The sequence below is a fragment of the Varanus komodoensis genome, unplaced genomic scaffold (assembly GCF_004798865.1).
Source record: "Varanus komodoensis strain SLA01 unplaced genomic scaffold, ASM479886v1 scaffold2, whole genome shotgun sequence".
NCBI classification, from domain to species: domain Eukaryota; kingdom Metazoa; phylum Chordata; class Lepidosauria; order Squamata; family Varanidae; genus Varanus; species Varanus komodoensis.
In genome coordinates, this window is record NW_025335568.1 from 10011256 (window position 1) to 10024937 (window position 13682).

General features: G+C 48.2%; 1 protein-coding gene across 1 annotated transcript in view; it reads right to left on the reverse strand.

The window, feature by feature from the left end:
• The window catches only part of ANTXR2 (ANTXR cell adhesion molecule 2), a 133520-nt gene extending 120526 nt beyond the window's left edge, over positions 1-12994 (reverse strand). Inside the window, exons 1-3 of the mRNA XM_044428233.1 lie at positions 12697-12994; positions 6039-6110; positions 441-512 (exon numbers count right to left, since the gene is read on the reverse strand). Of these exons, the coding sequence (XP_044284168.1) occupies positions 441-512; positions 6039-6110; positions 12697-12878 (326 nt within the window). The 5' untranslated portion in view covers positions 12879-12994. The remainder of the gene's footprint in view (positions 1-440; positions 513-6038; positions 6111-12696) is intronic.
• Between the last annotated feature and the right edge of the window lie 688 nt (positions 12995-13682).

Consider the following 13682-nt stretch of genomic DNA (forward strand, 5'->3'; position numbering starts at 1 on the left):
GCGATTACTCCTGAAGTAAGGTCCCTCACCCCCCACATACACTCCTCCTCCACTGAAGATACAGAGAGGGGAAGGCACCCTGTGGGCACTGATTTAGGTCTAAGGGTATTTCCCCTTCAACAGTAAATGGCAGAGTATTAATACTTGCTAAAAGTTGCTAAAAAGTACTGGTGAGCATCCCAGCTTGGAGAGGGAGAGGGAGAAGACGGAGGGACGGAGAGATTTAAGCAGCATTTTAAATGTTAATATTATTGAATTTTATCTGGCCAGGGTGGCTTATTTTATATTGTATGTATTTTATTTTAATGTTTATATTTTTAATTATAATTATTTAACTAATTGTTGTAAGCCGCCCCAAGGCTTCGGCGAATGGGGCAGCATAAAAATGTTTTAATAAATAAATAAATAAATAAATAAATAAATAAATAAAATTTACTTACGGGTTTTGGGTTAGTGGCAGGATGACCGTCGCTTGCATGGAAAACACAATGAAGGATAATCTCGTCCGGGGGCTTTGGAAAGAAGAAAAGCATCCATCTGAGAGACATAAATCAAAACACACCACCCACACGTGTGTCAACAGGATCCACGCCCCAGCTGGACTCTGGGGATCTCTCCACCTTGACCCTCACGACAGAAGCCAAGTCAACACAAAACACACACAGGAAGCATCCAGCGTCCCGGATGTGGCGGCTCGGCAATTCCCTATTTCAGCATTATGCTGAAGGCCAGACTTCAGAAGGATGGATGGCTGGTTTCACTCGCGCTAACTGTGTCCATATGAGAAGCCCGCAGTGGGCCTGGACACTCCTCACTCCTCCCCACTTTCTGGCTGAAAGAAAGAGCCATGGGAGACCAGCCATGCCAGCGAAGTTACAGTCGCCTTCCCCAGCCCGCTGCCCTCTGGAAGTGTTGGGCTTCAGGCCCTATCAGCCCCAGCCAGCACAGCCAATGTCCAGGAAGCCGTACGCCAAAGCATCTGGCACAGGGAAGCTGGCTTTATCCCAACAGGCAAGAGTGTGCACTCTGCCCTTCTCTAACCTAAGAAGCACTGCTGCTCCTTGCTGGATAGAAGCCAGCATTATTTTGCCCATGTCTGCCTTCTGTGATCCTCTCCCGAGTTCACAGGACTGAAGAAGCTAGCCCAAGGGTCTCCAGCTAAGATCTTTCCCCAGCGGTGCTGGATGCTGTACCGGTGAAGTCTTTCGGGCTCGACAACAGCCTTCCCAACCTCGTCTCCTCCAGATGGGATAGAGTAGAATTCTCCATTTCCTATGGGGGGATGCTGAGGAATGCACACCTGGAGACCAAGTATGAGATGGATCAACTCCATAAAGGAATCCACAGACAGGATATTTTGGAGAGCTTCCATTCTTTGCATTGCCACAAGACAGAGATGACTTGATGGCATGTAACAGAAGCAGCAACATCTGGAGAGCAGCAAGTTGGAGAAGGCTCCTTGATAATAACTGAGTGATGAACAGCCCAATAACTTGACTCCAAATTTGCTTCTTCCTAAGAATAGAGGAAGCCACTTATACTGACTCAAGCCATCAGTCCACCTAGCCTGATGTTGTCAGCACTTCACAGAACAGACCTCCAGGGCTTCAAGGCAGAGTTGAACCCATACTTGGAGGTGCTGGTATTTAAACAAGAGACTCTGCCACTGAATCACAGCCTGATGATTTACACAACTATATGCTAGAGGTATACGTGGGCACTGTTTCCCATGGCTACTGGAAACAGTCTAGAGGGACAAGAGGTTATCTGATGTTGCGGCTTTGACCTGAGAAACCTGCCCCAAGTTCAGAGCTGGGCCTCTGAACTCAGGACACCTTTTCTCCACCCTTGAAGCTGGCAGTGAAAGAACTGAGCCGGCTGTAGCTGCAAGGTTCTAAAAGCAACCTCAGTTTATAGGTGATTTTGGTGTTGGGAGAGGAAAGTCAACCAATGACAGCATTTGCAGTTTCAGCCTCTTCTCTTCATGCTGTGGCTCAAAACATTTAGACAATCAAAATCAACTATTTAAGTGTCTCACGGGGCAAAAGAAACAGGGAGATGATGGTCCACAGTAATTTTGCAAGCTGGAAGGCTTACAGGATGCCTCAGTGAATTGTGCTGCCCAAGAAGAGTAAGAAATTATTTTTTCTGACTTGACTTGCCTGACTTAGACCAGCTTCTTCAACTGATTTTTTTAAAATAAAAAGATGGATAATATCATAGCCAAATACTTTTCTGTCCTTTTTTCCCACCATCAAGAAATTCCATCCCAATGGGGAGATGGGAGTTTTTCCTTTTTAAGAAAAGGCTCACTATAAATCCAAGGCTCTTACAAAAGAATGAAAACATGTTTTGTGATGCTACTGCAGAGCTGCATCTCTCAGATGCTGCAAAATGGAAACAGATGCACAACTCATACCGGAATGATCTAATTCTTATAATGAAACCTGCTCTACATTTTCACCATATGCTGTGCGGAACAGCATTTGTCAACCATTAGACAGCCCTCTTTCTCTTATGAAAAGGGTGCAGGGGGAGGGGGGAAAAGCCTTAACAAACATCCAAGTACTGCTCACCCCACAGTTCAGCCAAATCACACTTATTTCAGCCAATTCAACACAAAGCACCACAAAAAAAGGAAAGGGTGGGGGAAAGGAAGGGTGACCAAAAGGCTTCGGAATGGCCAGTCAGATCATTTCTGGAAGAGGCAAACACGTCTTTTGCCAGTAACTGAGAGTCCGGACGTCGTGGCTTCTTTCAAACACATGATTATCATCTTTTATTAACTTACCCTGCGGGTGGCAGGGAGAGTTCCAACTGGATTTCCCTGCTTGCTCTAAAGAAAACCTTGTCTTGACTTTAGGAAGATAGATGCAAGCAATATGCCACACGGCCTGCCTATTTCACATGACTTTTTGGCAGCTGGTCCAACTCACAATAGCTCACTGTATTGCATTTTCCATAGGAAACAATTAACCGCAGTAACATCTATGCAGTTACTTCCTGAGCTCCCAGTGGGGTGCCTTTAGCCAGAGCTGAGCAAAATCTATGCTGGGGGGAAAATCAATTTCTGTACCAATGTTGGGAACAGCAAAATTATGCTGTGCAAATAAATAAATGGTGCAAATCAGGCAGATTGTGAAAGACGTAGCTTGCAAAATTGTCCCAGCCTTTGCTGGGAATGAATAAAATCAAGGAGCTTCACAGGACTGAAAGCCATGGCTTCTAACATTTCAGCTGGCACTGCCTGAAAACTCACATAGGGGCTTTTGTGCATTTTTTACCAAACAAAAACTGAATACTGCGAAATTCTGTGCCAAGTTCTAAATTCCTTCCTTGTGCAATGCAAGATGAACAGGCTGCAGGTATTACCAACAGAACAAAAGGTACCAAACAATGTGAAATCTATACAATATTGGTGCTACATGAACTTTGCTGTTTGCACTGACACATTATATTTACATCTACAAGCAAATGTATGTATCCAAAGTTATATCTTCCAAACTGCAAAATCAGGCATTATAAGAGCAATACTTTCCACATGAGCTACATTTTATTCCCAGTGGGCAACAGATACAGTCCTATAATATATATTGCAGGACTTGTCTCGATAGATGGGATGAAACTACATATTTCTTAGCATTCTGGATACATCCCCAAATGAAGAGCTGGCCTAGGTGTGATGAAAGGCAGAACAGGAAATTGCAGCTGAAGAACAGGAAGCATGATGTATTTGAATTTTCCTTTTTCCCATGTGCCTTTTCCAATATTCAACTTGCACACCTCGCTTGGTGAGATTACAGTGAATTTAAAACAATGATTTTAAACAAAACAGCACTTCCAAATTTATATTATGTTGTCTGTTCACGAAAGTCACATTTACTGCTTTAAAAGGAAATTTGTAAGCCATGTTCCCTAAGATATATTTAGAACTTCAGGGTGAGCTTTAGTGTTTCCTTCTTCCTCTCTTCCTTTTCCTCCAGTGTCATTTCTTTTAGATTTCTTTAAGGGCATGGTCTGCTTTATTATTAATCTGTGTAATGCTCCCTAGGTGTCTTTTTTGGTGGAAGAGCAGGGTAAAAAATACTGCAAATAAATAAATAATGATGCAATGGCTGTATTCACACGATACTCAGAGCCCCCAGACTGTGGCTTAACAGCCCAGGTGTGGATGGCCAGCATGCATTTCCAAGCAATGCATTTGCTCCTTCTTTCTTGAGAACAGGTAAACTAAGCAGGAAGGAGATGGCTTCTCATGACACTGGAGACTGCTATTTTGGCTGTGTCCAGACCACCCAGAATCATACCCCAGTTTTAAACTAGGGTTAGCTGATAGATTACAAAGTCTGGTTCTCTTGCATGCACATAATTGTTATCCTTGGTGAAGAAACATGACGTGAAGAAAGGGCCAAGATAGGAGGGGAACCCTGCTTATACCCACATGCAACTCATCTGCACTGTTGTTTCTGGCTTACTGTTTTGTGCAAGTATTCCCCCAGTGTGTTGTATTTATCACTGTGGGTTTCTTAGTGATCCCCAAAACCAGAAAATGATCACATGTGCTAAAATCCAGGAGAGGCCCTCCTGCATCTCACTGGGAGCCATTCAGCCCGTAAGGATTCCTTTCTGCCCCCAGACTACTTGATTTCTGCACTGTTCTCCATTTTCAGTGATAGATATTTATGACATAAGCAATCAAATATGGACTTTCCCTTTCCATCTCATGAAAAACTATTTTGTCCCCATCCGTGCCTTTTCGAAAATTCTGGACATTTTACTGCCTAATAGGCGATTTACCTGGAAGTAAATCCCACTTAGTGCAATGGCACTTAGTTCGAAATAAGTATAACCTGTCTCGACTCTCAATTTCAGTAAAGGATCTTGCTTGGTATCCTTGCAAATATACTGCAAAGACCAAAGTAGAAATCTGGCTAAGAAATCTGCATGTGTGCCATGAACAGCAAAACACATGGCCTGCAAGCAGAACGCTTTTGAATTTGTACACAGAGCACGGCTCAGAGGTAGAGCTCTTTCTTTGAAGACAACAGGTCTGAGTTTCAAGCCCTGGAACCTCCGGTTTATAAAAAGAGGTAGCAGGTGACAGGAAAGACCCTGGAAAGAAATGCAGGATGTTTCTTTCGACTTTCTGTGCAGCCAATGTATTGTTATTAATGACCATCAACAGATGCATTAACAGTAAATGCTGGTGTCATTACTCATTGTCCAATTGTTTGCATTTCTTTTTCAGCCTGCTCACCACTAGGACTGCTTCATTTATAAAAAGAGTCAGTGTGGGGAGACTTGGCAGAAGCATACAAAACGAAGCATAATGTACAAAAGGAAAGTGGACAGAGAGGCTCTCTCTCTTTCTCTCTCTCTCCCCCCTATAATATTAGAATCCAAAGGGGATCATCCAGTGATGCTGATTTGGGGGCAGGGTTTGCAAACAGATCAAAGGAAGCCCCAATTCACACAATGCACTATTAACAATGGAAGTCAAGGATGGAAGTCAAGGATGGCCACCAAGCTGGATGGTTTAGAAAGGCAGCCGGAGACCTTAATGGCGAAGGCGGCTGTCAATGGCTACTAGACCTGATGGCTATAGGCCACCTCCAGTATCGGAAGCAGCAGGCCTGCATGCACCAGTCGCTGGGGTCAAAGGCAGGAGGGTGCTGTGGCTTGTGGAATTCTGTGCGCAGCTGACCGACCAGAGGGTGAACAGAATGCTGGGGCTAGATGGAGCCTTGGTCTGGCCTGGCAGGGCTCTTATGTCATTAAATGTGGATTTTCACAGGACCTCAAAACAAACTAGGAACAAAACAAGAATGAGGTTGGAGCAGAACCAGATCTAGGCTTCTGAAGTAACATGCTGCATTGCCAATATAGTTTGGTTCTTCTGCACTCGCTTTATCTGAACAAAACCATCTGTGTCTCAAAATCCCTCAGAAGTGGTGTATGACTGAAGAATAAGCACCAAAAGGCTTGCTTTGCAATCTTGCCCATCCTTGCTAAGTTGGGAAACCACAAGAACAACCTACCTCACAAATCTGTCCGTCAGTTGCTTCACAAAGTCAACAATTTCAAACCAATTTTCTTTGACACTTCCTGATCTGTAAAGAAACAAAAATGAGCATGCTTTTCGTGAAAGAGGTCAAATTAAACAACTGATCTCCAACAATAATATCTGTGTGCAATATGCTCCTTTTCCTTGGTATCAGCCTTACCCAACCTGGTGCTTTCCAGATGTTTTGGAATATTAATTTCAACATTTCTTATTACTGTCCATGCTGGCTGGGGTTGAAAGAAGTTGAGTACAATCCATTTGGAAAGCACAAAGTTGAAATGGCATTACAGTTTTTTCCAGTTTTGTTTCATCATTCCTTTCAAAGGCATTCATTTAAATCTACCATTATTTTTATTGATATATGCATTTAGTGGTTGTGCTGCTTTGCCTCCCCTCAAAGGGGCTGATAACAATAAAGCAGATATAATGTTCACTTTTAAAAATCATTAAGTAAAAGCCCAAGTGACCAAAGGAACACTAAAATGACAGTGCTAAATTTCTTGCTGAGTTATTTCCTAGGATTTAATTTGCAAACCTCTAATCCAGCTAACAAATTTTTGCATTGCAGTTCTTTCTAAACCTGAGTAAGGAATTGGAATTCCTTAGTGCTGGGGGAGGCTGTTACAAACGCTTGGAGCAATCACTAAAAAGGCCCTGCTTCCGATCGTTCATAGCCGGAGCACACTCTTCCCCACTGCAACCTATCAGCCTAATACAGATCATGGATAGAAAGGCATTTATATCTGGAACATCCCTTTCTAAGTACCGCATTTTTCGCTCTATAAGATGCACTTTTCCCCCTCAAAAGTAAGGGGAAATGTCTGTGCATCTTACAGAGCGAATGTGTGTGTGCCTGACGCCCGGGACGCTGCTGGCCGCCTGCACCACGTGGCACCACCTGGTTGGCACGCGCTCAGCGCGCCCTGCTCGGCCCCCCACCCCCGGCGCAGGTGAGAGCTGTGCCACTCAGGGGGAGCGGTGTGGAGGAGGAGCCGCGGGCTTTAACCTGCCGGCCGCACGGAGAGACAGACTGCTCACCCCCACCGCCTGGGAAGACCTGCCGCCGCCGCCGCGCTGCCCGGAAGACCACCACCGGCACGCTGCCGGCCCGACTGCACCACGTGGCACCACCTGGCCGGCACACGCTTGGCGCGCACTGCTCCACCCCCCCCTCCCGGGGCAGGCGAGAGCTGTGCTGCTCAGGGGGAGCGGTGTGGAGGAGGAGGAGCCGCAGGCTTTAACCCACCGGCTGCACGGAGAGATGGACGGCTCACCCCCACCTCCCGGAAACTGATCACCCCCTCCGCCTGGGAAGACCTGCCACTGCCACGCCGCCCGGAAGACCACCGCCGGCACGCTGCCGGCCCCACATGGCACCACCTGGCCAGCACGCGCCCAACGCGCCCTGCTCCGCCCCCCTCCTCCGGCACAGGTGAGAGCTGTTAATCACAGGTCGGTGTGTGTTTTCAAATGGCAACCTGTCTTTTAATGAAGCCCGTGGGGAAGTGATGGGGAATGTTCCTGTGATTATCAGGAAGCTTTCCATGGATCAGTTATCTGTAAGTTGATCAGACACTTTTTTTTTAGGATCAGTGGATATTTGAATAACATTACCTTCGTGAAGTTTATTCTTCAAAGGCTACTTAGTCCGCTGTGTGTTTGATTTACCGTACAATATCTCATTTTTTGTCAGAAGTTTTTTTCTATTATTTACTAGTAGGGCAGCGTGGACATTACTGGCTTTTTTAGATTTGTTATTGAATTGTCTGCAGCAGCTCTTGTATAACTGGTGCAGATTGTGGATTCCTTCAATAATTCCACTACTGACCAAGAAAGTGATGTCAGTGATTGTGAGCAACAGAGCTTCATAAATTCTGACTCTAGTGTTGATGAGTTCTATGGGTTCAACGAAAACTAGAAGAGTACTCAAACTTTAAAGTCTCTCTTTTATTAATGACAGTGATGATGGTTCTTAATATCACTGTTGACTGCTGTTCACTTTACAAGGTTGAAATACAGTATTACTGTATTCTGTTATAGTTTATTAAATAGTTTAGTAAACCATTTGATCCAGAATTTTTTTTTCTCGTTTTCCCCCTCTAAAAACTAGGTGCGTCTTATGGTCAGGTGCGTCTTATAGAGTGAAAAATACGGTGTGTCTGGGAGGGAGAACAAGACAGAGCTCCCTATGTTTAATGGCTACAGAGAAGGAGCCATTTGTACAGATCTCAAAGCATGCTTTCCAAGTTAAACTGTTGCACTTTAGCACAGATACTCCTATTTCAGGCAAATGCAATGTCCTTGCTCACGGCATGCAAACTTTCCTTTTGGGAATGTGGCGGGCTGTCCTATTACCAGCAGGGCCACAGCAAGGGCATGCATGGGCAGCCCCCCAAGGAAGGCCCACATCTCTCCAGGAGCCGTGACTGTCCCCCACCACCCCTGTCCAGACTGCATCACACTCAGGCCCAGACAAGACTCCTGGCAAAGGGCGGCCAGGCACATGCTCCAGTCCCTTTTCCCTCTGGCTCCCTGTGAAGCAAGGAAGCGGCACCAAGGAGGAGAAACAGCCGCACCAAGGGCAGCTGGTGTCAACAGAAGAGGCCAGAGGGCCTGCAAAAACCTGGTGCTTCACAGATCCCCAGGGGTACACGGTTCTAGGTCCGGACTGCTGTTGCATTGGCACTGTTCATCAGCAAGTTCTCTCTCCACCCTGTCAAACCCGCATCCCACAAGGCCAAGCCACAGAACCCCACATCCTCTCATGGCCCACTGCCATTAGCTTTCCAACCCCCTGTTTGTTTTTGCTGCAATAATACATTTTGGGAGGTTGACACCACTTTTGCTGCAAGATCCTCATCTTTCTCCTTCCCTGCCCCCTTCTCCCGGTGCACCACTTCAGTTCCCATGCAGGGACACTTCGAAGGAGCTGCTCACAGCTGCCAGAAAGGGGGCCAGCTTGACAGATGGCTTTTGCCATCTGGAAAACTGAAACGGGAGAGAAGCCACAAGAAAGCTCACTGCTGGGGCAAGGAGGGGGACAGTGCCAGGAAGAGGGGACCAGCAACCCCCAGTGAAACTAGTGGTCTGCCAGTGCTTACCATGGGCAAACCAACCACAATGTACTTTGGTACCTGAATCGTCCATCAGCCGTCTCACCAGCTATTTGCCTGGAGCAAGCACCACTCCAAGATGAAACATTTTAAAAAACTGAGAATCGGTCTGCTCCCTCTCTCTCGCACATTCACACATGACCAAACAGCGTTCCCAGCCTCGACTGCAAGGCTGTGCTGAAGGTGAACCAAACAGGCACTCAGTGCAGGCCAGATGAAGATGCTGGAGCAGCTGCCCAGCGAAGTGAAGTTCAGCTTACTCTAGGTATTTATTATTTATTTATTTGGAGAACTTATTTATTTATTTATTTGGAGAAGTTGCATAAGCCTTGGGGCGGCTTCCAAATCATAACTAAATACAATCGATATAATTACACAAAATATTGGCGACATCCTGGCAAAAAATTGTAAAAATCAATAAATAAAATCAACAATTAAAATAATGTTTAACTAAAAAGGTCTTAGCCTGGCGCTGAAAAGCAAATAACGACGGTGCCAGGCAGACCTCTCTGGGGAGCGCATTCCATAAGTGGGGCGCCACCGCAGAGAAGGCCCTCCTCCGGGTACTCTGTCTCCTAACATCTTTCACGGAGGGTTCCCGGAGGAGGGCCTCTGCCGCCAATCTCAGGGGGTGGGAGGGCAAATAGGGAAGAAGGCATTCCTTTAGGTAACCAGGTCCCAAGCCGTTAAGGGCTTTATAGGTGATAACCAGCACCCTGAATTGGGCCTGGACTGCGATGGGAAGCCAGTGAAGCTGCCGGAGGACTGGAGTTATGTGAGCACAATGCCCAGTCCCCATCAGCAACCTGGCAGCTCTATTCTGCACCATCTGAAGTATCCGGACCATCTTCAAGGGCAGCCCCACGTAGAGTGTGCTACAGAAGTCCAATTGGGAAGAGGTAGAGCTGCCCTCCCTCCTACCAATTCCAATCCTCCAGAGGGCAGCGCAGATGTTACCCGTGGCAAGAGGCTGTTGTCACCAGCTTCACCCCCTGTGCTGGCTGCCACACTCCGGCTTCAAGAGAAATCACCTGACCGCAGCTATTCATGCAGCCATTCCAACCTGGTGGCTTCCATGTGTCGACTGCAATTCCCATCTTCTCCGGCCAGCCTGACTCTAGTGGCTAAGAATGACAGGAGTTGTAATCCAACACGTTTGGAGGGCACTGGATATGGGATTACAGTAATGGATTGCGCAGCACTGTCTCTGAAGAATATTAGCAAATTTCCATCGGTCAAAAGAGTCAGATTATTAACCAGGACTGCCCAGATTGAAATATTTTGCACCTACTTCCTGGGGCCTTCAAGATGCAATGGGAAAAGCTGATTTTAAGATATGAAGCTCTGAAAGGTTGAACATTTAAGATCAGGGTGAGCTGAAGGTTCATTTCCTGCCCGATCGCCATGCCCGCGTTCCTCTACAGCATCACCTGAAACCTATTTGAGATGCCCCTGACTTCTTCAAACCTCTGAGCCTGCAACTCCCAGCGTGCGAAGGCAATCCATGGTCTGCCATGGCAATGAAATCGAAAGCCATATGAAGCTGAGTGGGGAAAAGTACCGGGAAGGGCAACGAAGATGACCAGGGGGCTGGAGCAGCCCCCCTGCGAGGCACAGCTACAACACCCAGGACTGTTTAGCTTAGAAAAACGGTGAGGAAGGGGAGACACGATAGAGATGTTTAAAGTAATGCACAGTGTGGAGAAAGTGGAGGGAGACCTTTTTCTCCATCTCCTGTAACACTTGAACCCAGGATCATCCTGTGAAGCTGATTGGTGGGACATTCAGATAAAAGAAACTACTTCTTCACACAGCATTTAGACAAACTATGGAATTCACTGCCACAGGAAGTGGTGATGGCTGCAATCTGGACCGGGCAGCTTCACAAGGGAGGAGGCTGTCAGTGAGTACTAGCCTTCAGGGCTAGCTGCTGCCTCCTTCACCAGAGGTGGCAGCCTGAATGCACCTGTTGCTGACAAGCTAGGCAAGAGGAAGTCTGGTGTACCCTGCAGTGGGGAGCCTGCGGGCAGCTGGTTTGCCACCGTGTGCATGGCCTGCCGGGCCAGAGCGACCTCCGATCTGATCCAGCAGGCTTTCCTTATGCTCTTAATAAGAAAGAGTAACAGGGTCGCACTCACCTCCTGAAGAAGGTCCCCTCTCCTGGCAACCCCAGCCAAAGCTGTCCCAAAACTGGGCCCGAATCTATCCTGATCAGGATGGATCCCCATCAACCAGATAAAAGTATTTTTCACACTTTATCTTCACATTTCATAACCAGCCTTTCCTCCAAGTGGCATACAGGCTCCTCTGCTTCTCCATTTTATCCTCATAACAACCCTGAGCATTCACTCAAGCTGAGAGTCAGGAGCCCAAAGTCCCCCAGAACTTCATGGCTGGGTGCGGGCTGGCTCCCACGTCTTCCCCGTCCAACCCTACATGGCACAGGTTTCCCAGATTCAGCTGTTACGTCCTCAGATAGAGTTTGCTTGTTTTTTTTTATCTAGGTTTGTGTGCCTTTTTGTTTTGCATGATTTCACAAGCGACCTTGAAGCCTTAGTAGCAAAAAGGCAGTGTTTTAAATGAATAATGTTTTAAATAAGTATTTTCAGTAAATACATAGGGGCTATAGTACCATATGACCAATACTTCAAAAAATACCTTCCTCTTCAATTAGTCTTATTTGCATTTTTTTTAAATCCTACTTTAGCTGGTAGAGAAAAGGGAGGGAATGAGAGTGTGGAATAGTAGATTGCTGGACAGGGACTCAGCAAACCCAGGTTTCAGTGTCCACTTAGCCATGAAACTCCCAGAGTCCCTGCCTCTCCGCCTAACTGACCTCACAGGGTTGTTGTGAGCATAAATTGGAGAGAAGGATTACAGAAACTGCCTTGGGTTCCTTGCAAGAGGATAAAAGGTGGGATATAAATGTAACAAAATAAATAAATAACAATGAAAACATCCCAAGGATCATTTGCAAAAAGTGGTAGCGGGGGCTTAAGCCCCAGAGTCTGTAGATTCTGTGTACAGGAGGTTTGTACCACCGTTTTGGCAATCCTTACACCTCTGACAACCATCAAAAGCACCTCTGAGCATGCACAACACGTTTTTCCCTCACTCCTGAACACGTCAAACACAGAACACGTGAGAGCAGGAATATGAGAACTCGGAGAAACTTTCCAAGCCAGCTGGAAACTTGGGACCAGCTGCGATCACCATCTTCATCGGCACCACCAACGTGTCTCGCCCGCCTTTCCTCCTCTGGCAAGGAACCCTCGCTTCCACAAGAACCAGCTCGGAAAGGAAGGTTAGGCCGAGAGCCACGGCCGGCCCAGAGTCCCCCCGCGAGTTTCACGGCCAAGCGGGGACCGGATCCCGCAGCCCGGCCCTCTACCCACGGCGCCACTCTGGCGCCCTGCGCCCCCCGCGGGGTGCCCGGCCCGGCAAGAAGGAGCCGTGCCCGGCCCGGGGGCGACGCCGCAGGCGCTCCGGGGGACGCGGCGGCGCGGCGCCCCTACTCACTTGTCGAGGACGAAGTACAAGTCGAAGGCTCCGCGGCAGCTCGGTTCCTCCTCCGCGCGGGCGCCGGGCAGCAGGGGCGGCGGCGGCGGCAGCGGCAGCAGCAGCAGCGTCGGAACCAGCGCGAGCAGCCAGCCCCGCGGAGCCGGGCTGCCGAGGGCCTCGCTCGGCCGCGGGCGCCCCATCCTGCCCCCTCTCGCCTCGCTCGCTCGCGCGCCCGGTCCCGCTCGGTCTCTGCAGCACTTCTGCAAGAGGAGGCGCCCCCGCGGCAAACGGGGAGGGATCTTGCGCGGCTGCCAGAAGCGGAGCGCGCCGCCGAGGAGGAGGAGGAGGAGGACAAAGGGAATCGCAGCTCCCGGCGGAGGAGCGGGAGGACTCCCCGCGGGGGTCCGGGGCGCACGAGGCGCGGGCCGTGCGGAGCTGCGGGCGTGCGGAGGAGCCGCGCCTCCCCTCCGAGGACCAGCCTTCGGCCGCGCTAGTTGCTTCCCCCGGCTGCAAACGGCCAATGGCGACCCGCCAGCCTCGCGCGCCTGGGAAAGGACCTTCCGAGCCTTTTATACGTCTGGAAGACTAAGTCGTGACTAAGAGGATGACTCCGCGAGAGGAACGACGCTCCGAGCCGGCTGGGACGCCCCGCAACTCGACTTCGGGGTCAACTCATGCAGAAGCCTTCCTCAGCGTTGACCCACTGAAATGCATGTTGCTACTTGGGATTCTTTCGAATGGTTATTTCATGGGGGGAGGACAAAACAAGGGTGGATATAGCTTTGCCTTCCTGGAAATTATTGCTTTGTAGCCTTAGCAAACTCATTCGCAGATTTTGCATTTGTATGCCACTTGTTCATGAATGTATAGTGCTTGAACTATACAGGGAATGTGGGCATAAGTAGTACACTTAGCTACTGTTTCGGAAAGCTTCAAAGGAGGGTCCTTGATTTGGCAAAAATTGTGAAGGAGGGAATTATGGAAGGCTTAATGTTTGCTGGTCC